This window comes from Typopeltis vanoorti, chromosome 20 (genome assembly GCF_054136105.1).
Source record: "Typopeltis vanoorti isolate ZY-2024b chromosome 20, IOZ_Tvanoo_1.0, whole genome shotgun sequence".
Lineage (NCBI taxonomy): Eukaryota > Metazoa > Arthropoda > Arachnida > Uropygi > Thelyphonidae > Typopeltis > Typopeltis vanoorti.
In genome coordinates, this window is record NC_143568.1 from 890,277 (window position 1) to 915,950 (window position 25,674).

Below are 25,674 nucleotides of genomic sequence, written 5' to 3' on the forward strand. Positions count from 1 at the left end.
GTTGGGGTTTGTTTTCAGATTTGTTCCAGTAGCTGACTTTTTGCTGTTTGTCCTGGTTCCCTGGTGAAAACAATGGGGGGCCTTGTGTAATCGGGCGATGCCCCAGCTGGCATGAAATTTTGTCATGTTGTACCATCATTTTCTATATTGGTTTAGCCAATAAGAATACAATTTGGTTGGCTAAATCCCAAATTGCCAGCCCATCCTCGTTTGTTCAGTATTCAGGTAGATACCCAACAGGGTGCACCACGAGGTGAGGATTGGACATTAGGTCAATAGCCCTGGTCGGTTCTCTGCATTCCTTTAAAGGCTATGTGGAGGTCTCCTCTCAGTTATACAGCTTTGACCCTTAAGCACCCCTTTTGTTACAGACCATATAGAAAATTGGCATCCCTTATCTGCTCCACTAAAGACCAACCACTTCCCCTTGACCTACCTGGTGTGTACCAGGTCCCTTGCAGCTGTAAGCTGTCCTACTTTGGACAAACAGGCAGGACAGTGAATATCAGAATTTCAGAACACAAGGACTACATCCATTTTCACCAGTATAGCCACTCTGGTCTTGCAGACCATGCACTGGATACACGCCACAGAATACGTTGGAAGAAAGCTACAATAATACACTGTAGCAAGTTCAAATTTGAAAGACTTTTCATGGAATCAGCCTCAGCCCTAAGAAACATGCCAAACCTCAACAAATTTGGTTGCATGAGACTGCCCTTCAGCCCAACGGCCAAGAATACCTATATAGCCTGCTAGGGGACACCATCAGGACTTTTAGGAAAAACAATAGCTTCCTCGCTTCGTCCTCATTTACTGTGTGTATTGCCTGCATGCATGTGTCTTTATTTTAAGTTCTTTTGAAGATAGCAGTGTGATGTTGCCAAAATATATATTAAAGTTTAATTTAATTTATATTCTAGTGTACGTTGTTGTGGATTCCTTAAGTTAATTAATAATCATGCATAACCAACGTATAAGCCTTTCTATGAGAAGTATGCGAGTTGTGTGGCCAAATGAAGAATTGTATTAATGTATGGCTAAGATACCTTAATGTATCTCAGCCGAACAGAAGGCTAGAACTGCAGTATCAAAAGCATGTTGCTTTTTAAATGCTCCACAGAGAAACTGGCTAGGGAAGAAGGATTTGTCTCCTTTCAGAGTCTCCTTCAATATTATTATCTTTCTTGTACAAATCCTCTACTTATGCTTTCCATCTTTTTTTCACTGCTTCCTCTTCCATCAGACATTTTCCTGAATTACTTTTTACAACTGATAATCTACGGATAAATTTCCCTATAACATCATTTATTTTTCTAAACAGATCTCTTGTTTTACCCGTAATATTGCTTTCTTCAATTTCCTTGCACCTTTTGGTGTACTTCTCAGAAAACTGTCAGCCACTAGAATGATAAATAAAGGAAAACCTGCTTTATTTGGGGAGGAAGAGGGAAGGCTGGATACCATCAGAGATTTTCAATGAATGTTTTTCAGGAGAGTTGCAGAATGTATTAATTTTGAAAATAAAGAGTTACTTGAATAGTTATTTTATACATAGTGAATATTTTATTTACCACTCTTACCTTAATATGTATGAAAAAATAAAATTTTCATTTTGATTAAATTAATCTTGAAAGATCAGAATGCCACTCATTTCAGAACACAATCTCTATTATCCCATGTTATTAGCCTCCCATTTTACATGTTCTCGATATACATGGCAATTCTTGAGAATGCCACCCCTACATATAACGAGAGTTACTATGCTGTGATGAGTTTATTTATATTGTAGTTACTGCAAAATATTTGAGTTTGGTTTCTGTTTCTTCAATAAAAAGAATAAAAAATTTCTTTAAAAATTTAGATCTTTACATAAGCAAATCCCTATGTACATGAATATGGAAAATACATTGTAACATATATCTTTAGTGTACTGGCAACTCTTGGCCTGTGATCCTTTAAGGTCTATCCTAATAATCGCATATAACAAATAATTACATATTTTACTCAATCTTAAGTATTGTGGTGTCCATATATCAAAGAATATCATGCAACCTGTTCCTCATCACCAAACACTAAATTAGCTGGTCTTGGGTGTGGACTGCAAGGTTTTTTCTCCCCAGTTTATCTGGAGTTTTTCATTCTGCAAGCAGGCAAACTAGCCTTGAGAACTCAACACTTCTACAGGTATAGGGCTAACCACCTTATCCTTGTGTACAGTGGTGATTAAATGAATAGAAAACTCTCGATACTGCAAGGTAAAAGAGGGGAAAAAGGAAGTAGTAAACTTTTCATGTAGTACTATCATAATGTCTGTACCCCCCAGAGTACATATCAGGAATTTGATGATGGTGATGATTGTAAAACCTGCAAATATTATTTTAGAAGAATTAAAAATTTATCACATACCCTTTCAGCAATCCTTTTTCAAATATAAGGAGTCTACTTCTAAGTATTAGATTAATGAAATAAAAAAGCATCTTTGAGAAAAATAAGAAATAAATCCAAAATATATACTATTCTGACATGTTGATAAGTCTTGATTAATGTTTTTCTTTAGTGTATATTATTTCTGGGAAAACTCCCATGTTACTCCTCTTTATAAACTATTATAATTCATATTTTTTATAATTCATATATTATTAATATCAACGTACACAGGCCCTACATAATCTCCGAGGTTTGGAAGCTTCACAACATAAAATTGAGGTCACAACCCCGACCAATAGGAGACAACACAAACACCTCTAAAGCAGAAGCACCCACCCGACCTGACATAGCTTCCACTTTCCCAATGTGTTCAGATGACGACCACGAATAGTCGAAACGGTCCACACCCCGTCAACCACCTTTCCCCTTCCCCCCTCCCTATTTTAAAAAATTAACCCTTTCACTTTTTTCCCCACCCTATATAAAAGTATATGTTTCTATATATTACGAAAAAAACCCGGGTTTTTCTAACTTATTCTACCAAACTGCCTACCCCCCCCACACACACACACTCTGCAGTTTTCGACATCGCAGACTGAGGAAAAGCCACAACACCCAGAAAAAGGTATGTGCAATTTTCTATTCCTTAGGCTACATATACTTTTTAGTACATCTACACTCATAATGCCCTAAGAATCCATGAATAAATAGCCAATGACATTTAAACAGGGGTACTCCTAAACTGAAGCAGGCAAAAGAGCTGTTTTTCTTTAGTATTCCAACTTTACTGAAATTAACAATGAAGTCAACCATGAAAATAATGCTCCAGAACTACTTTTCTTGTTTGTATTTTTCCATTTCCTCACAAAAAACTGGATGACACCCAACTGGCACCACATCTAATTACGTTGTGCAACCCAACATTTATGTGGTGGAAGCCAATATAGAATATAACTTAAATCTAAGTATATAAATCCTAAACTGCCAGATTATTCTTATTCATTCAGCACCTAAGCAGATCCTAAGAATGAAACAATAGGAAGGTGAGGATTGCACAGTGGATTAGAACAAGTCAGTTTTCCAAATTTATTTTAGGGTAGGTGGAAAATCCTTCTATTTATCTTGCTTAACTCTTAATGCATTTTTGTGTATGTGTGTGAATTAAAATTACTGCAGTACAAATGATGATGCAGGATAAACTTAATTACTATATTTGCTATTTGGTTTCATATAATTTTTGCCATTCCTCACATGCAAAAATGAATCTGTTCTCAAAGGATAAGCTTCACTAGTGTTCAGCAATTACCACTTCTTATCCTCTCTTGTTGGAAGGATATACATTACTAAGATGATTGGCATACGTTTAAGGGCTAGGCAGTTCACAAAACTGGCTCTTAAAAGAAATATACAATGCACAATTTCCTTCAATTTTCAGATAAAACTTTTGTGAAATTTATCATTTTCTATAAATTTATGCTTCAGCTTACACTTAAACCAAAAAATGAACAAAATTGGTCAAGTGGATTCTTTGGAAACATAAGCAGATATTGCAAAAGCATATTAAATAAATTGACAATTAGTTCAATTCAGTACTTATGCTAAAAGTGATTTACTTATTTTTAATTACATTAAAAATTTAATTATAATGTGCAATTTCATTCAATTAGCAGACAATTAAGTGAAAGAAATAAAATATTGTATGGTACTGCACATGTTTAAAAGGAAGCTCTATCTAAATGGAAATGGGAAACTTACTTGGATGATGTTCAACTGTGAATTTCATCACTTTGCGGGATGTTTCATAATTGTTTTTGTTTAAAGCAATAATCTGAAATTGAAAATAAACAAGGAAATTATCTGAGAATTATACACTGGTGCATTTTATGATGACATTCTTCTACATTGACACTGTTCATTATAACAACCATTTCACCTGGAGTGAATTTTGTTTTTCCTTTATAAACTGTAAACAGAAATTTTGTTGGCTCTGCTGAAAACTCTCCATGCCAAACCAAAATTTGTGAGAATACTTATTGCATTTCATTAAATCCCATTTAGCCAAAACAGAATTATAACTATCATTAAAATTAACAAAAAAAAAAAAAATAGTTATTTTACCTAATCTTTTTTTATTTTATCCTTAAGGGGACATTCACTTGTTTGTAGATGATCTGAAGCTGGGAAGGGTTATCAGTAATAGTGCAGACATGGCAGCCCTGCAAGAGGATTTGAATAAACTAGACAGATGGGCAAATGAATGGGGCACAGAAAAATGTAAAGTCTTGAGGTTTGGGATCCATCGATGGGAGGATGCATACTCAATTGGAGGAGCTGTACTGGAGGAGGTACGGGAGACAAGAGATATGGGGGTGATGACTGATAGAAAACTGAAATTCAGGGAGCATATTGCAAAGGCGGTGAGGGTAACTCAGAGGATTGCTGCAATACTGAGAAGGACGCTGACCTGCAGAGATAAAAGAGTTATCATTCCATTGTATAAGACCCTGATCAGACCACACTTAGACTATTGTTCTCAGATTTGGTCCCCAGAATTTGAAGGGGATAAATTGACTGTGGAAAGGGTACAGAGGCAGATAACAAAGATGGTTTCAGGACTGAACAATATGAGTTATGAGGATCGACTGAGGGAATGTGGACTGCAGAGTTTGGTGGATAGAAGAAGGAGAGGTGATATGATCGAGATTTTTAAACTGTTGAGAGGCAGTTACAAGGTAGACATTGGAGAGTTCTTTCACTTGGTGGAATGGTGAGAAGGAACGATGACAAGGGGCCATCCCTGGAAGTTACGAAAGGAGGCTGTGTGCAAGAGAGTGATGATTGGTTTCATTGCGTGGAGGGCGGTTGAACCTTGGAATGCATTGCTTGAGAGAGTGGTTGGAGCAGGAACGGTCAATGGGTTCAAGGAGTGGTATGATAAACTTTGTTTCCTAAAAATGACCTCCCACAATGAATCTTTTGACTCCATGGAGGCCTGGATGATAATAATAATCATTTTTCCTCAAAAAATAGTTATTAAAATTGTTCATTAAAATGTCAAATTCTGATTATAATCAAAATTGATTTAAGTGTACACATTTAGTAATTAGCTTAAGTGCAAAATTTTGTTTCAAGTCTATCCAACCCAAACACAGTTACAGCTTTGCAACATTTTGAATCTTTTTTTAATTTTACAAATGAAAAATTGATATCAATTGACAAATTTCTATAAGGTTTCTATACTCTAAACAGAATCCATCCAGCCAGAGCTGAAGAAAAACTCAAATACATCTGGAAATATAAATATAATAGATACTTATGCACATTTACAATTTTTATTATGATTCACGCCTCCATAGAGTCAAAAGACTCATCATGGGAGGCTCTTCCTAGAAAACACAAAATCTATCATACCACTCTTTGAACTCACTGACTGTTTGTGCTCTCACCACTCTATCAGGCAATGCATTCCATGGTTCAACCACCCTCCATGAAAAGAAACCACTCCTCACTCTGTTGCTCACAGAAATACAACTAAAAACCAACAGATGTGCATTTATTTCGATTTTTATAGAACTAACATCACTTTCCATGTGCATGTTTGCACATGCGCCTCTAAACATGTTATTATTTGAGTATCTTTGCAAAGTCTGAGAATTCATCATGCAATGACTTAATTCATACAATACCCGTCAATATTTATTTTATCTTAAATTTCACTCATTATTGATGTACTCACTGCCAACAACGCATATCATTCATTTCCTCACTCTCTTTGCTGACCATGCTTACTCCCATATCCTCCCCCCCCATAAATCTAAATAGAAAGTAACATCTGAATAGAAAGTAACATGCCATATTGACAATGGGAGACTACATTCACATTGCATTATCAATTTACAGTATTGCGAAAACCAAGAATTTGTGCTTATATACATATCTTATCACATACTCAAACTCACTTATGTGCACTTATATATCACATCTTCACTTATTTGTATTTATATATTGCATTGTGCTCTCTAGCATAGTGTGGAAAAAAGGTAAAAAGAGAATGCAGAAGGCATTCACCATCACTGATAACATAGAGTATAAAATAGCAGATGCTTCATAATTGGTATTTTAAGTAGGACTGAGAAATGCGAGCTTGACACACAAACTAAATATCTGTAATCTGTCACAAAAAAATAAAATAAAATAACCTAACTTTTAAAAGAAATCAGATATGAAGATGTATTTAAACTTATTAAAACAGTCATCTACTGTTCCTACCTCTCCAAATTTGAACTGTAATAACACTTTTGGTAATTCATAATGTTAATTATTTGTGAGAGGTGAAATGGAATTACAGAACCATGTGTTTTTACAATATACAATAGTGTGCATCCTAATGGTGTTCACTTACTAGTAGTAGATTCTATCAGCTAGCTCATATTAAAGTTTATCATGACGAGCGACCTCCTTCAACCCAGTTTATAAATATGAATTAAATATATATTTTTGTAATACAAATGTTCAAAACAAAAGCTGGTAATGTCCTCAAGTTCATATTTATTTTTTTAATGAAATAATATTAAATATGAAATTGCAAGATGACAAGGGATATTAGAGTTTAGTTCTTATAGTTAACTCTCACTAGAACAAATCTATGAGGACCACATGATAGTTATATTACATAATTTGCTACAGTAAACATCTTTAGCACAGTATTGTGCCTACAGGGACTGGATTGTGAACAAACTTGGTATATTCCTAGTTTTAGGGATATATGTTGATTCTCCAGCATCATGTTGTTTAAGAAAATTGATCACATAGACCAGAAATTTAATTATTACTTCCTATATTTCACCAGTAAAATCGGCGTCCACAGGATTAATACACTGGTATTAAACACATGCATGCAGGCACGCTTCAGTAACAAAGATTGAACAGGAGAGATACAGGATGACCTAAAGTCCTATAATTATGCCACCTATTGACATTGGTTGGGTGTTCTTGGCTGTTGAGCTGATTATCTGCTGATGAGGGTTTCAAGGTTGTTATAATGGTGTTTTTGCTATAGCAAGAGATGATGATAGATATCTAAAGCTTAAAATACTCTAGCTATAACTGCCAACAGCTGCATAATAACTACAACACATGAAATCGTACTATGCAGGGGCAAGTTTAAAGGCCAAAGGGGTGCTTAAGGGTCAAAGCTGTATAATTGAGAGCAGACCTCCACATAGTCTTTAAAGGAATTTGAAGAACCGACCAGGGCTTCTGACCTAATGTCCAATCTTCACCTTCCCATGGTGCAACCTTTTGGGTATCTACCTGGATACTGAACGAAAGAGGATGGGCTGGCAATTTGGGATTTGAAGAACCAAATTGTATTCTTATTGGCTTAAACCAAAATACAAAATGATGGTACAACATGACAGAATTTCATGCCAGCTGGGGCGTCACCTAGTTAAACAAGGCCCTCACTGTTTTTGCCAGGGAACCAGGGCGCACTGTGTAAAATCAGCTACTGGAACAAATCTGAAAACACACCCCAACACAACATCACCAGAGTTAAAGATCAGTACTATCAATATAAGAAGCCTGAATGGCAAAGAAATGGAGCTGGCTGAGAAATTAGATAAGTATAGGATCAACATAATAGTGGTGACTGAAACAAAATAGACAAAATCTGGTGAGATCTTTCTGAGCAATAAATACAAAATGTTCTATTCAGGCAATGACAATCAAGGAAAAGAAGGAGTAGCCAAAGTATTCAACACTAAATACGAGGCTCATCTTCTTGAATGGTAGGCAGTTTCAAGTAGAGTGATGTGGGCAAATATGAATGAGGAACTGGACAATGAGACTTATTTGTGCCTATGGTCCCACAGAAGGTTCTACTAAGGTAGAAGTGGAGGGATTTTTTTGAGGCTTTAGAGAAAGCAACAGACACACAATGAAAAAGGAACAGTTGGTCCTTGTTGGGGATCTAAATAGCAGAGTAGGAAATGATTGTCAGACATACAAAAATATTTTGGGAAAATCTGTAGAAAAGAGCAAAATAATAATGGCAAATACCTGTTGGATTTCTGCTCAGGACATGGACTGGTTATTACTAACACCACCATGTTCCAACATAAAAATGTGCACAAATTCACATGGAGAGAAGAGGCAAGGAATAAGAAAAGTCTCATTGACTATGTTATTGTTGATAGTGATGTTTTCTCCCTGGTGCAGGACACCAGAGTGTATAGAGGATTTGAAATTGGAAGTGATCACTATTTAGTCTTGAGCAGGATAAAATTGAATTTCATATCGAAAAGAATAACATGTAAGAATGTTTAAAAGCAAATAAAAGTTGAACAGCTCTGAGATGTGAACTGTAGACTAAAATACACAAAGATTATTGAAGAAAAAATGAAAGAGTTTTAGAACAGGAACCAAACCTTGGTGATTCAGGGCAAGCCTTGAAGAAAACGCTGATTGATTCATCCAGAAAGGCATGTGGCGAGGTTGTCTGCAAGGATAGAAAAATCAGAACTCCATGGTGGACACATGAAGTTAAAGAGTCAGTGAAGGAAAAGAAGAAAGCATATCAAAAGTTCCTGGCAAATAAGTCAGCTTGTGCTCTGAAAGAACACAGAGACAAATGTAAGAAAGCTAAACACTGTGTAAAACTAGCTAAACAAAAGTCATGGGAGGACTTTGGCAAGAACATAGAAAATAAATATCAAGAAGGTAGTAAGATATTCTGGAGGTTGTTGAAGAAGCTTAGAAATGGAGGAAAGAGTGCTGTAAAAGGAGTTAGAGATGATAAAGGTGACATGAAAACAGGAGAAAAAGATATCCTTGAGGTATGGAGTAATTACTTCGAAAAATTGCTAAATGAAATAAGCAGTGATAGCACAGTGGTAAAAAAATACTCAACAGGCATACAGTCAGGAATACATATAAATACTTGAAGCCATCGAAGGCTTGAAATGTGGAAAAGCAGCAGGAGTAGATGATATTCGACCAGAAATGCTAAAGTATGGTGGTATAAAAGTCTTACAGTGGCTGGACAGAGGGACGAATTCCAGATGATTGGAGTAGAAATCTCATAGTACCCATATATAAAAAGGGAAATAAAACTAAATGTGAGTATTTCCCTGAGTGTTCCTAGTAAGATTTATGCAAGTATACTTAAGAAACAGTTGAGAAGAATTGTGGAAGAAAAGCTTGGTGAATAACAAGCTGAATTCAGACCAAATAGAGGCTGTCAGGATCAGATCTTCACTTTACGACAAATAGTTGAGAAATCATGGGAATATAAGAAAGATTTGTATTTAAGTTTTCTAGATCTGGAAAAGCCATATGACAAGGTGCCAAGAGAGAAGCTATTCAATACTTTACAGTTATATGGTGTCAATGGGGCATTATATCAAGCAATACTTAGTCTTTATTTGAGTTGTAAGTCAGCAGTTAGAATTGAAGGAAGTACACGAAGATGGTTTAATGTTAAATCTGGTGTGAGACAAGGATGTACATTATCCCGTCTGTTATTCATTATCTATATGGATCACATTATGAAGGAAAGTGGTATTAAACATGATATCAGAATTGGAGATGTTAATGTCAGCTCTTTGCTTTATGCGGATGATGTTATACTTCTAAATAAATCTGCTAAAAGTCTGCAAGATTCTCTGACTAAATTGAATAGCTGTTGTAATAGATATGATATGAAGGTCAGCATTAAAAAGAGAACAACAATGAAAATAGGCAGAATCATTAAAAATGTCAACTGCATTATGGACAGAGAACCCGTGGAACAGATAAAACATTTCAGCTACTTAGGCACGATTTTTAGTGAAGATGGTAAATTAAATATGGAAATAGACAACAGAATCAACAAAGCTGGTATGGTAGGAAGTCAACTGAATAAATTCATGTGGAATAAGAGAGAAATTAGTCGGAACACTAAATTAGCTGTATACATGACAGTTTTCAAACCAGTTTTAACTTATGGGTCAGAAGTAAAACACTTGACCAAAGATTAGAGACTGCAGATATGAGAGTCCTGAGAAAGATTAGAGGCATGAACAGATGGCATCAATGGCAATATCATATTAAAAATGATAATATTAGGAAAGAACCTGACATTGTCAGCATCCAGGAATGTGTTAGCAGAGCTAATCTCAGATAGTATGGCCACTTAAACAGAATGGGCGAGTAAAGATTAGCAAAACAAGTGTTCTCTGCCATGTTAGCACAAAAATGACCCAGAGGAAGACCAAGATATAGGTTGATTGATACGGTAAAAAGTACCTTAGACAACAGAAATATAAGATCTGATAATGTTGGAGTCTTGACAGGTAACAGACTGATTTGGAGGAAAATTGTAAATAGGAAGTTAGTAATGATGTAAATTTTTCATGTAGTACTATCATATCTGTAAACACCTTGAGGGTACATGGCAGGAATTTGACGATGATGATGAAAGAAAAAAAAAAAGGCTGACTGAAAGCTTGGTGTGGAAGAGGACCACTGAATTCAAAAATTAATCTTGGGGGAGGGGGTCCTTTTCTTCTGAATTCAGTAAAGCAAACCAAATTGCAATAAACTGTTCTATTAACTTTCATAATTTTTCATTCCTCTTAATGGTATCCCCCCCCCCCACCTTGATGTGGTAGGGATGTTTGCTTGCACTGATGACCTCAAGAGCTATGTCAGCAGTAGCTAAGCTACTGGTATGGCCTTTCTAGCTGGTCAGGTCGAAAGGTAGGGGCCAGACTAAAAGAGAGACACATGAGTCCTTCTCCAGGTTGACAGTTTTGTGTAAGGCTGGTTACCTTACCAAGTAAAAAATTTCTATAACTCTGGCTTGAACTGTAAAATTCATCAAACCGAAACAACAGAAAATGACCAAGTAAGGATAAAAGTAACTGATTAAGAATCTCGGACATTTTAAAAGTAGCCACGTGGAATATGCAAAGCATAACAACAAAGGAGTTATAATTATTAAAACAACTAAAAACTAAAAATATTAATATAGCTGTGATAACAGAAACAAAAAAGAAATTAAAGGGAATAAAAGATGTAGATAGTTTTTACTATGCTATATAGGGAGTGGACCAATATATCAGAACTTCTAGTGGTGTAGCCATTTTAATTGATAATAAATGGAAAAATAGAATATGAAAGTACAATTTTGTAAATGATTGGATTATAACAGTTACAATTAAAAACAAATAGAAGCTACTTAAATATCTTAGGAGTATATGTCCCTGAAGAAGGTAGGGACATGTACCCCAATCCCAAATGTCTTAGGAAAATACGGAGAAATTTTCATGAATAACAATGGTCAAGAACTATTAGACTTCTGTATTTTCAATAAGTTTAAAATAAGCAATATTTTTTTTCAAAAAAAAAAATATATGTATATATATATATATATATATATATATCCTTGGAATGGCAGAGGAACAAGATCTATAATTAATTATATCATTACTAATCAGAAACTAATTAGCCTGTGTAGTTCAATGGATGTGGCGTTTGTACACCACGGCGCCTGACCGCACGAAGGAAGACTTGATTTCGAGTCTAGTCGGCGACTAGAGGAAATATTTCTAAGCCTTTTTTCGACTGGTTCCCGAGTTAGTCAATTTCTGGCAAGGGCAAGCGGGTTTTTTCTCCCGGAAACTCTAGTTTTTCGTCCCGTAAACTCAAGAAAATCGACCGTAAAACCTACATTATTTCAGCCATTAAATACGAGCGTTAGGGTTAGGGACCACGAGATGGTGGCACTTGTTGAGCCGTCATTCTTCACTGTGTGGCGCTTAATTAGTGATAGCCTTGGGCCAGCTATCTCTAATTGGGCACCAGTGGAGATTGAATGCCCACTCAGTCTCCAAAAGTTAGATAGGGATATACGGAAAATGGCCTCGCCTACTCCCTATATATACGGGAATAAAAAGGTGTTAGCTGATTTTTTTTTTTTTTTAAACTAGCTCCACAAGTGAGAGATATACATGTTTACAGAGGAAGTAAAATTTTTTTTCAGATCACTACTTAGTAGTCTCTAAAACAGAAATACTAGCAAAATGGAGAAAGGAAGTAAATAAGAAAAAACAAGAAAGAGAACAAGTATACAAAGTATATCTATTACAAAAAGAAAAAACATTATAAAGATTAACAGATTATATATATATAATCACAAAGTATATCTATTACAAAAAGAAAGCATTCGAAAGATTAACAGATTACCTAAAAGAAGCCCAAATCAGTGAAGATATAAAAGAAGAATGGAAAACTTTAATAAAGATCATCCATAAAGCAGCCTCTGAAGTACGTGGAAAGAAAAATAAAATATTAAAAAGAAAAACATTAAAAATCTGGAACACAGATATAAAAATCCAATAAAAGAAAAAAAAATGGCATACAAATTACTCCTTCAAAAACATACAAAGGAAACAGAAGAAATACATAAAAACAAAAGAAATATAGCTAAAACCATAGTGCAGAGAACTCACCAAGATTTTTGGGACAAATTTATTAATAAAATAGAAGACATATACATGGAAGACAAGACATAACTTACAAAATATTAAGGAAATTAAATAACTATGAAAGAGATATAGCACAAATCAACATAATATAAGAGAAACAATGAAGAGAACATTATAAGAATTTATGGTATAACCCAAATTTAATAATGAAGAAATCAGTACTGATATAGAACCAATAAAATTGGAAGAACTAAAAGAAGCAATAAAGGTATCAAAAAAATAGAAAATCCACTAGATTAGATGGCATAAATACAGAGCATTGGAAATATGGCAGAGAATATTTTTTTCAACTGAAATGAGTTAGTCGATCTCATATGGAGGTGGCTGGTTTTTTCTCCCGAAACTCAGGTTTTTCATCTCGCATTCAGACAAATCGGCCTTCAGGACATACACAATTTACAGAAAAAAAATACTAGTGGTGGTGGTGGTGGCAGTAGATGGCATTGGTGTAGATGACTGAGATAGATGGAAGTGGTGGAGACAGACAGTTGTAGAGTAAGTGCCCTCCCTCAATGAGTCATTGAACTACTTGGAGGTGTCACGAAATAATAATAATAATATTTACATCACAGATTCTTAAAATTAATAAATAACTGTTGGAGGAAATGTGAGGTTCCATCAGATTGGTTAAAAGCTAAGATTATATCTATATTTAAGAAATGAGACAGAGATGATTGTGGAAATTACAGAGGAATAAGTTTATTAAATATAGATTACAAAATTTACAGTAAAATCCTGAATAAAAGACTTAGAAATATTGCAAACAATCTACTCTCAGATGAACAAAATAGCTTCAGACATGAAAGATCATGTATAGACAATATCTATGTGCTAAAACAAATTATTGAAAAAAGACAAGATTTAATTTAGAGACTCATATGGCCTTTATAGATTATGAAAAAGCTTTTGATAAAATACACTATGGAATAAAATGAAAAAAAAATTATATTTATTGCATTTACTACAAGCTATACAAAATTTATATAAAGATACAAAAATACAGTTGCAGTTAGGTAATAAATTAACAGAAGAGATTGAAATAAATCAGGGTGTCAGACAGGGATGTAACTTATCCCCAACTCTATTCAATATACATATTGATCAGATTATTAAAATATGGAAAATAACAATAAAACAAGGTATCCAGTTAACCAGCACTGTTAGCAATACAATGCTGTATGCAGATGATCACATTATATTACAAGACGATGAACATGAACTTCAAAAATCAATTTACGAATTAAACAAAATAAGGCAATTTAAAAATCTCACGGCATTTAGAGGTCGAGATCATGTTAGATAAAAAATAGTTATAGAAAATAAAGTAACAGAACAGATGACACAATTATTGAGGCAACATAATAACATATCAAAAAGATAAATATATAGAAGAAAATTATATAGATGTCCAACAGCTTTTCTGAAAGAAATTTCAGAAAAGCTGTGGGACAATTAAAAGAACACTGAATAAAAAAATAAGATGAGAAACTATACTAAAATTTTACAAAGTAATGGCCACTCCCACTCTACTATATGGAATAAAAGAATGCACAAAATTGGACTATATAAGAAATAAAGACATAAGAAAAGAACTAGATATTTATAACATAAATGAAAAGATCAAGGAACATAGAGAGAAATGTCAAGAACATCTATTTAGGATGGAAAGATATCGGCTACCAAAAGAAGTGGATCGATATAGACCAAAGGGAAAAAGAGAGAGAGAGAGAGAGAGGAAGACCAGCGGCAAGATGGAGAGACCAGTGGAGCTGGAATAGGCAAATCCCTAATCCTTAAAGAGAAGAAGAAGAATTTTTCATTAAAATCAATTCATTAACTTTTAAGAAATTTTCTGTTACACGTGAGTGCATTTCTTGTTTCAATCACTTCAAATTATTTTTCACGTAAGTTAAGTATGTCTTTAATTTGGCTTCTTATGTTTCTCTCATTTGGGCAGATATATTTACAGAGTCATCCCATTACACCTTCCTCCGAATAGATTGCATTACAACACTATCTAAGAGATCCAGTAATCTTTGTTTTAACTATATATCCCTAACAGCTGAATTCTACAATATCAGCCACATCTTTGCCAATTGTTATAATTACAACATAATTTAATACTGAATTCCTGCCCTCCAATCATTCCACAGCATATTGATTATAGTAAATCTATTACCATTCCCTATATCCGTAGCACCCAGAAAAAAAAATACCCAGGACTTTAAAGAAATAAATTTTCACATATTCCATCACCTGTGTAGCTCAGTGGATGTGGCGTTTGCACTTCACTGTGCTTGACTGCACGAAGGAAGACTTGGTTTCAAATCTAGTCAGCGACTAGAGGAAATTTTTTCTAAGCCTTTTTTCGACCGGTTCCAGAGTTAGTCAATCTCTGGCATGGGCAAGCGAGTTTTCCTCTCGGAAACTCAGGTTTTTCGTCCCATAAACTCAAGAAAATTGACCGCAGAACCCATACTATTTCAGACATTAAATATATTGTGTTAGGTTTAGGGACCATGAGATGGTGGCACTTGTTGAGCCACCTCTTGACTGCATGCTGCTTAATTGGTAGTAGCCTTGGGCCAGATATCTCTGATTGGGTACCAGTGGAGATTGAACGCCCACTCAGTCTCCAAAAGTTAGATAGGGCTAAAATGGCCTCGCCTACTCCCTATACAGGAATAAAAAAGTGTTAGCTGTTTTGTTTTTTTTATATTCTATCACCAGTGATCTCTCTTGGTTCTATGAGTCTACAGAGTAGGTGTGTATGTAAGCGAAACTTTTTAAATAGGCCAGAAGAACAGCCACCATCCACCTAGAAGAGCACAAGAAATACATCTGGTGCCACAACTATGGACAATCAGATCTGGCAGTCCATGCTCTGATATCACACACACACACACACACACACACACACAGAATCATACAGAAAAAAAAATACTATCCATCCACAGGATAGTAAATATAATCTACAGCTGCTTTTAAAAACAACTTAAAGCTAAATAAATATGATTGTGTAAACTCCCTAAGATATAAGAAATCAATTTTATTTTAATGAGAAACCACACACAGCACCATTTCTACGACTCGGATTATGAGTAAGTAATCATTTCCATTTTCGTTGTGTAGTATGCATGTCCTGAAAGTTTTACATTGTATTTGCAATGTCTCTGTGATAGACAAAATAGAGACAGCATAAAAGTAATGATCAATTCCATTTTTCTGCATTATGCTTCATTTCTACTAAATCTGCATTATGGGTTCTAGCCAACATTTTAGCCTGTATAGAACCAGGTGCTTATCAGGACAGACAATCCTTACTGATGTTAGACAATTGAAATTTACTTATTAGGTTGGTTGGTTGGTTTATAGTTTATTGGCAAAAAAAAAAAAAAAAGCAAAGGTCATACTGTGCCATAGTAAAGGTTACAGCACCACACAAAGTCAAAGGTTACAACAATACATAAACAGTCAAAGAAAAATTGTAAAACAATATGCATGTATAAAAACCAAGCCAAGCAGTGCAGTATATACATATAAATAAAATTACAACAAAGGTTACAGAAGTACATATATAGTTAAATAGAAATTAGTAAATAAACAATATGCATGCATAAAAGTTAAGTTTCACAATGCAGTATCTACATTAAAATAAAATTACTGAAAAGGTTACAGCAATACTTAAGGTCAAAAGTTACAGCAGTACATCGAGTAAACAAAATGCATGTACAAAAACCAAGCTAAGGAATGTAGTATCTACGTATAAATAAAATTACAGCAAATGTTATTACAGCAGTATATAAACAGTCAAAAAGAAATTATTAAACAATATACATGCACAAAAATTAAGTTTAGCAATGTAGTATCTACATATAAACAAAATTACAACAAGGTTACACAAATACACCAGGTCAAAGGCTACAGTAATGCATAAATAGTCAAAAATAAACTAGTAAATAATATGTATGTACAAAATTAATGTTAAACAATGCAGTATCTACATATGAACAAAATTAATGTTAAACAATGCAGTATCTACATATGAACAAAATTACAGTCAAATGTGTTTGCACAAATTAATTCTCTGTAGAAAGTTAAAAACATGCAATCTGCATGAGTGATAACATTGGCCTGAGTGTATATGGCTTGGCTAGATAGGTAAAAATTTCATTTCTCTCTCATGTAAAGTACTGGCACTCCATCAGAATATGACAAACAGTGAGACATGTATTGCATTTTTTTCCCACATCAGCCCTCATTAAATAAGAATGTGTAAGATGACTGTGACCTATGTGAAACCTAGCAAGAACACTGTCCTCTCTTCTCTTTATACATTGACTAAAATGCCAATGCTTAATTTCAGGCTTACTGTCATATAATTTGTTTGTCAATGCTTCCTGCCATAATCACTTTATTTATTTGTATGGGGTTCCCCCTGTTCCTCATCCATCCCTTAGGACTGGTTGAGCCCTCCTTACATCTGTGTGTGTTCATGGATCGGTTTGCCTGTTCTGAGGGACGAAAAACCTGAGTTTCTGGGTGAAAAAAACCTCTACCTCCATGAGACCTGGATAACTCGCCTTTAGGTGAAAGAGAGCAGATAAAAGTTCTTCATGCCATAGATGGGAATCGAACCCAGGTCTTTCTGACCAAAGGACTTTGTCTATACCGACTGAGCTATGGAGGCTTGGCCATGATGACTGCCAATGAGCAATCACTTTTGGCAGCAGTTTTGTTTTATATACACAACATAGGTATCAGCTTTGATCTTATAAACTGTCTGTATATGATACTATCAAACAATACAAGGAGAAAAGTATGAGCTGATCTAACAGCTGCATCTGCAGTCTCATTTCCCTTAATTCCAATGTAGCTGGGAATCTGACACAACCGAACAACAAAATCAAGGGTTTTCATTTTGCACACAGGTGTAACACATCATACAGCACTGGATGTATGATGTGGATGTGAATTATACATAGGAGAGAAGATAGCCTGTGAAGAGCTCATTGAGTCTGTATAAATTACACACTTGTGGTAGCAGTTTTCTTTTATATGCACAGGTGCAAGCTGAATGGCATGCAACTCTGCTGTATAATTACTGCAGTCAGGTGGGATCTGGTTGGAGATGGTAATGTCAGGAAACACAGCAGCACAGCTAACATAGCTATCAGTTCTTGAACCATCAGCAGAGATGGGCAAGAAATCAGAGTTGACTGCTTTATATGCATTAAACAATTGCAGGTAGACAGATGATGGAGTATGAGACTTCTGTAGCTTACAAAGTGAAAAGTTGCAGGATGGGACGCAAACCTGCCATGGAGGAGATGCTATTATGTTTGGTGTTGTCAGCATAAATGTTGTCAACATTCATGCCAACAGCTTGCATAGTCTCTTTAACATGCATACCAAAAGGACGTATGACTATCTGAAGTGTGTGATAGTGAGCTTGCCACCACAGAGAAAAGAGACTAGTCCAAGTAGAATGTTCTGGGAGAGAATATCTTTAGGACATAATTAAGAAAGAACTGATTCCATCTAAGTGATAGAGCCAGTTTATTTGCTTCAACATAAAGACTGAGTAGGTGATGTGCGAAAGGCACCAGTAGCTATCCATATACCCTGATGATTGATAGGATCCAGCCATCGCAGGTTATTTTGCCTTGCAGAACTATAGACTTCAGATCCATAATCCAGCTTTGAACGTATAAGTGCACAATAAAGACAAAGCAATGAAGATCGATCAACACCCCACTCAGCATAGGATAGAGTGTGAAGGAGGTTCAATACTCTCTTGCACTTTTTCTTGTTGCTGAATATTGCAAGGAACATAAGTTTTCTGTCAAAGATGAGTCCCAAGAACTTGGCGTCTGTAGCTAATGGTTCATCCCATTCTTAATTCAGGATCTGGGTGAAGAATGCTTTTTTAACAGAAGTGTACATGGTTGGATTCTTTAAACTTTTTTCTGCTAAAAAAACCTGAACCCGTTACTAAGAGCCTACAGAGAAACATGATCAATTGATTGCTGAAGTTCAATTACCCTCATGTTACAAGAGTGACAGTAAATTGTGAAGTCATCAACATATAGAGCATTGTCTACAGTGGGAGAAAGCTGTTCAGTGATTGAGTTAACTTTGATAGCAAAAAGTGTTACACTTATTTTCTTTTAAATAAACACAGGAATGATGCATTGCTGATTGTATAGCTCAAGCCCATTGGGTAGAAAAATTTAGCCTTTGTTTCTCTTGCTGCTCTTCTAGTATTAAAAATTCAAGTGGATGTGAAGCTGCTGCTGAATTTCCTGGCAAAATTTTCTCCCAAATTGTCTCTGCAACAGCTTTGGGATTAGCAACATGACATCCATTACGGTCTAAGGTAAACAAAAACAAGTGTGTTTTATATCTACCTTTCATTTTCTAGTTTTTATCCCATACAATTTTTGCATTAGTCATTTGATTAATTGATGAGCTAAACTAGATCCATGATTGCTTTTGACTGTGACGTCTCAAATAACATGCTGTGGCCCAAGCATGCTTAAAAGCTATTAAGCTTAAAAGTTTGATGTAGGGAAATATCTACAAAATATACACCACGCTCTGTGTTGATCTTTTTTGGCTGTCTGGCTGGCATTCTGGATTCCATAAAGGCTTTGGACAGAGTGGAAATCGAGATGATGTTCTCAGGATGGAGGCAGTTGCTGCCTGGACAATGCACTCTGTTATATACTTTACTGCTTCATTGATAGGTGTTTGACTGACGGTATCAGCATTAAATTTTGCAAGATGAGAAAAAGTGTTCCAGTCAACATGGTCCATTTTCCATATAGGCATCCGTGTATGTGAGCATGGTTCCATGAACACATCGTGCAAAGAACAGGAAAGTGATTGCTTCGATATATGGTCTCTTCAATGTCCCATGTGAGCAGTGGAAGAATGGAAGAGGAGAGGATTGTGAGATCAATTGCAGAATATGAGCAGATAGGCATATAGAAGAAAGTATTTGAGTCTGTTATTCAAAAAGGAGAAGTCATTATTGTCAAAAATTCTTTCAATAATTTGACCTTGTCTATTTGTGTTGGCTATCCCACTGAGTACTGTGACCATTAAAGTCACCCCATAGAAGTATGGGTTCAGGCAGCTGCAATATAAGATTCTTCTCTTCTTTGGTGCATCAATCCGAAAATTGGTAAATATAGCAGTACATCACAACATCCTGTCTTGTGACTTCCTTTTTATCTCTTCTTAATATAAGATTATCAAGACCGATTTCATTTACCTCAGTACTTGGTGGTAAATAAATTGGAGAAGCACTCCAGTTCTGTCCTTGCAACAGTGAAATTCCCTAGGTTTGGGTTTCTACAACAAAATCTTGATATCATCAATATTCTGGCGAAACCCACGACAGTTCCATTGGAAAAATTTTCCTACTGTTTTGGCTTCATAGACTTGTCTGGTTTTTAGGAGGTTGAGGGCTTAACTTTGTTAGGTTTATATTTATTAACTGGTTTTGGGAAGTACGCATGGCCAGTGTCCATTTCTTCCCTGGTAAAATATTCAATACGTCGGATGTGTTAGGGTCAGTTGGCAAGTTTAATTTACTTTCAGTGGATACCGAAGTATCTATTTTTTTCTGTGGGGATGTCCAGTGGTTTATCTTTAAGTGATATCTTGGCCATAATTTTTTTGAGAAGTGGGTTCTCATCAAATGGAACCATTTTTCGAGTTGTCTCTGGAGTAAGACCATAGGTCATGAGATTGATGTGCTCAACAGAGCATTGGCAAATATAAAGTTCAAGTATGATGAAATTATCAGATGGTGGAAGAGACATACAAGTTTGAGTTCATGTTGACATTTTCTTAATTGTTACCTTCTTGGCATACAAGGATCTCAGAGCAGGTGTGATGGTGGTGGATAGCTTTCTTTTTGCATCCTGATATGATAAGATTTATTCTGTTTTAATTTTTTGTATTTCCTTTACATCTTTCCACTTCTGACATGCACAAGACTAAGCTGGATGATCTTCTCGACAGTTGACACATTTAGTTTTTTTTTTTTGCAGAGCAAAATTTGTCATCATGATCTTTATTACCACATTGGACAAAGGTGGTAGAATCATGAAAGGCAGTTTGGGCATGCCCTTCATTATTGTGACATTTAAAGCATCTTAGAAAATTTAGGGATGTATACTCTAACAGGACAGCTGAGATATCCTGCTTTTACAAATGTTGGAGGCTTTGATGTATCAAAAGTAAGGATGATGTTCCTGGTTGGAACCAAGTGAAATCCCTACGCATTAGGATGCGCTTCACACCCTTCACTTTCTGATCTTTAAGCTCTGAACATATCTCCTCATCAGGAACGTCACGGAGATCCCATTCTGATATCACTCCTCTACAGGAATCGAGTGTTTCATGAGGTGTTACTGTGATTGGTATTCCATCCATTGATGTTTCTTGGAATGTAGATGACACAGTATTTCCACAAGGATATCGCCAGAATATAATTTCTTAACAGTTTTTGGAGGTCCTGCCAGTCCTTCTAAACCTTTTTGAATAAAGAAGGGTGACATTTCCCCCATTGGCTTTTCACTTGGAGTGAAGTCCAGTGAGTAAGGTGGATGGTCCAACACTGGAATCTTCTTATCAGCCAGATACTGCTTTACAGACAGTGCACTGTGGGTGGACCGTTGTCCTGATGGAGAATCCAAGCATTGTTCTTCCACAGATTGGGTCTCTTCTTCCTCACTCTTTCTCTCAGCTTGGCCAGAACCTCAAGGTAACAATGTTGGTTAACTGTCAGACCCTCTGGTACCCATTCAACCATTACCATACCATCCAGTGCATTGATTGTCTTTTGGTTTCTGGAACTTACTGGAAAATCCACGTCTCATCACATCTGATGATTTCCTCCTGTAAGTCTGGCTCTGCTGTCAGCCAGACTTGCAGTGGATGAGGCAAAGGAGAGAACAGCAGCACTACTGAAGCAGATAACACCTGATGACTTGCAGCACTGCTTCCAACAATGGAAAAATTGTATGCAACAGTGTATAGATAAAGGAGGAGAGTATGTTGAAGGGGATAACAATTAAGTTGTACAATTGTAATAATAAAACACATTTTTGCAACCAGTCTTGTTATTTAATAGCCACACCTTGTATGTACCAGTGGTTAAATTCAGCTGGGGCCCTCCAGGGCCTGGCCCCAGAATTTTTTTATGCGCTGTGCTTGGACCCGGAACATTTTTCTGTTTTATAACTTTTCTCCCTTTACAGTAATTATGCCTTCATTATTGTGTTATTATTCAATAAATGTTTAGAGTTTTGAATATGTATATATAAGTCAATATCAACAGTCGCCTGATTACAAACATGTGATGAAAGGAACAGGGGGGTTTTTTAGAACTTCCTGTAATGCATTATCTTGCAGCAATTGATAAGCAAACATTATTGCAGCGTAGTGTAGCGGAATTTTGACAGACTCGTAGCGATATTTTGTCTTTTCTGGTTGGCAACAGTCAGTAACCAACAACAGAACAGCACATTAGCAGTTATTTATCAGAGCTCATGATTGTGAGAAGCAAAGAAAATCGTGTAATATTTTTGTGTTTATTTCAACTACTATTTCAACTATGGATAAATACATTGGTACCTTCTTTAAACAGAAAAATAGCTTGGATGATAGTGATAATACAAAACGAGTTTGTAATGATAGTTTGTGTGTAGTTTCTGAAGAGAAAGAAATCTGTAATGATCCACAGAAACACAGGATTCCCATCAGTTGCAATGCGATAATATTAATACGCTCAACGAAAGGAAAGATTTGCTGACTTGCTGGACACTTCACCAGTGGATAGAATTCAAAGGTAAATACAATTGTAAGGAGGGAGGTTTTGGGGTGTGAAACATGTGCAGAGGTACAGACCTTAGGCACAAGTTCTTCACATCAGGGTATTCACTTAGCATCAGAGTGGATAAATGGATTAATACATATTAAAGGGGAAGAGTCTAAACAATGCCAACAAAGGCAACTCAGAAAGAAAATTTACGAACATAGAGATACCAAATCTCACAAAAGTGCAGAAGCAATTATTAGAAGTAAAAGTGAGAATTCATTGTGACACATTGTAGAAGGACAGAACTCTTTAGCTCACGAAACGCAGTGCTGTGTGTTTCGCACTGCGTATCATATTGCAAAGCATAATCGTCCTTTTGTAGATCATCCAAAATTAATTGATCTTCAGATTCTTAATGGGCTAGATGTGGGGTATGCTTTACATAGTAATGTGATATGCACTAAGATAGTGCATTTCACAAAAATTTCTACTATTCTGAATGAAAGTACATCCATATCTAACCAGACTGTTCTGATAGTGTACATACAGGGTGCAATAAATGTTGGTGATGTTACAACACTATTCTTTGATTTAATTCAATTAGAAAGCACCAAAGCAATGGACATTAAGAACTCACTTATGAAGTGTCTTGAAAAGCACGGTCTGAAAAAAGAAATCCTGCAAAAAAAAGAAATCCTATGTTAGAAGCATTATATTAATTTGTAATTTTGTATTTGTATTTAATGTTTCTGGTGGAAACATTAAATACAAATACAGTGGAAGAGAAGTCCAGATGGCTTTAACTCCATCAGAATAAATAAAAAAATAAAATTTTTAAAAATGTTGCGACAATCTAGCAATAGCCTCACATTTATGATCCTTACTTTAAGGGCCCCAGAGCTTATTCGTTTAGAATTTAACCACTGGTATAATACATCTTCATTTTGGAATATAGTTTTAGTAATGATTAGTCTATATCCAGAAAAGAAATCTAGTAGCTATTTACCATTAAAAAAAAAAAAAAAAGATGATTACCATCGTTTCTTTTCCGAAGTTTTACTAAAAAATATTTCAGATCAAGGATTAATTTTCGACTGTATTGCTTAGTTTCAAGAACTAGTTTAGTTTCCTATTTCTTTGTGTCAGTTTCCCTTTCTAATGTTTGAAGAATTTTTTGAGTTCTTCATTACTAACATCTTCAGTGGGAACAGACACACAAATAAGTCATGCTGTCCAAATTAACATTTTAAAAATTTTCCATATTACTCTACTTGAAACTACATTCTTTTTAAGTTTAATGTTAAATACTGCATAAACTCTGAATGCTGCCTGAATAAAAATTACATTACACATTTTTTTAAGGAATTCACCAATTTTTAGCTTTATTTCTGTCATACATGATATTTTTATAATTCCACCTCTTTTCTGTTGTAGCATCTGCCATTAGTTTTGTTCACATTGTTCTTGTAGTTGACTTTTCACTTTTCTTTTAATGTGACTCCCTCTTATGAAAGGTAGCAAACCTATAGTATATTAGTATTGTAGAATGGCTAAGGATTTTTTGTTTGTATTTCTATTAATTTTTGTAATTTTTTTTGTATATTTTATTCAATTTTACTTGGTCCAGAACCCCTGCTCTAAAGACCAAACATGAAACTTTTTCAATCTACTTCAGGCCTCCGATAAGTGGGCAGTGATCTGTCATTGGGGTGATGAAATTTCCATTATCCCAAAACAATCACAATACATCTATGTCCACAGCAAGATTCAAACCTGCAGCCTGTTCACCAGAGAGGAGAAAAAATCTAACAATTCAAACAAGATCAACAAAACTCCACAAAAGCAGTGGAAAATTTTGCTAACCTGTGACTCCAGCGAATCAAGAATTCAATCATATTATGCTATGATATTTTTTGGTCTCAACCAATTCAGTACAGAATCTGATAAGCCAAGTCCACAAAACTATCAGTCCAAGTATGCAAATTCAGCATTTGTTAGCAAAGCAAGGTACTGATTGCTGTCCACAACTTTGTAAACTCAAAGTACAATCCATAGAGAATACCTGGACAATATAATATGGAGGGCAAAGTCTGACTGTAACCTCATCGTGGTGTCCTCTGGATAATCTAATGACAGCAGCATTTCTTTTTTCCCATCATGGAGACAAATTAAAGTGATTATAACTATGCTACTGCATATGGGGCACCGACACGACTCTTGATTTGGAAATGACGTCAGAGTTGAAAAATGAGCAAATCATTCCACCCATTACAAGAAATATTAATATCATCCAATGTAATTTAAATGGCATCATTATTCCAGCAAGCAAAGAAAAACTAGATGAACTATTTCTACTAGCTGACAAACATGACGTTGATATTATCTGCATCCAGGAAACCAAACTTTGATAAACCAGCAAACTAAACATTAAAAAACTATGATATCATACAACAAGATAGGTCTACTGACCAAAATGGAGAAGGGCTTCTGACACTAATTCAAAACTTGTCATATCAAGTTGTTGAACTAGACAGCGTAGAAAAAGGAACTGAAATACAAGGAATCCAAATACTGGAACCAAGTAAAAGACCATTAAACATATTCAATTGTTATCATACTCCTAACAAACCTGGACCAAATCTTTCCAGACTATCCAATCATATATCACTGAAGAAAACTTCATTATCTTAGGAGAATAGCAAACACCTGTAGAGCGAGTGGCGGCCAGACCATTGTGCAATCTCCTGACCATACTTACACATGGAAACCCAAAACTTTCACAACAGTTCTTCTTCGAACCAGCTGATAAGGAATATTGCACATAATATCAGTATCTTCCAGTTAAATGTTGAGGGTATTAGTGCATCAAAATGTCAATGT

General features: G+C 35.4%; 1 protein-coding gene across 5 annotated transcripts in view; it reads right to left on the reverse strand.

The window, feature by feature from the left end:
• Scgalpha (sarcoglycan alpha) overlaps nt 1–25,674 on the reverse strand; it is a 190,403-nt gene that overhangs the window by 111,409 nt on the left and 53,320 nt on the right. For all 5 annotated transcript variants that reach the window (XM_090410037.1, XM_090410036.1, XM_090410039.1 and 2 more), the window contains exon 5: nt 4,186–4,258. In XM_090410037.1, the coding sequence (XP_090266163.1) occupies nt 4,186–4,258 (73 nt within the window). The remainder of the gene's footprint in view (nt 1–4,185; nt 4,259–25,674) is intronic.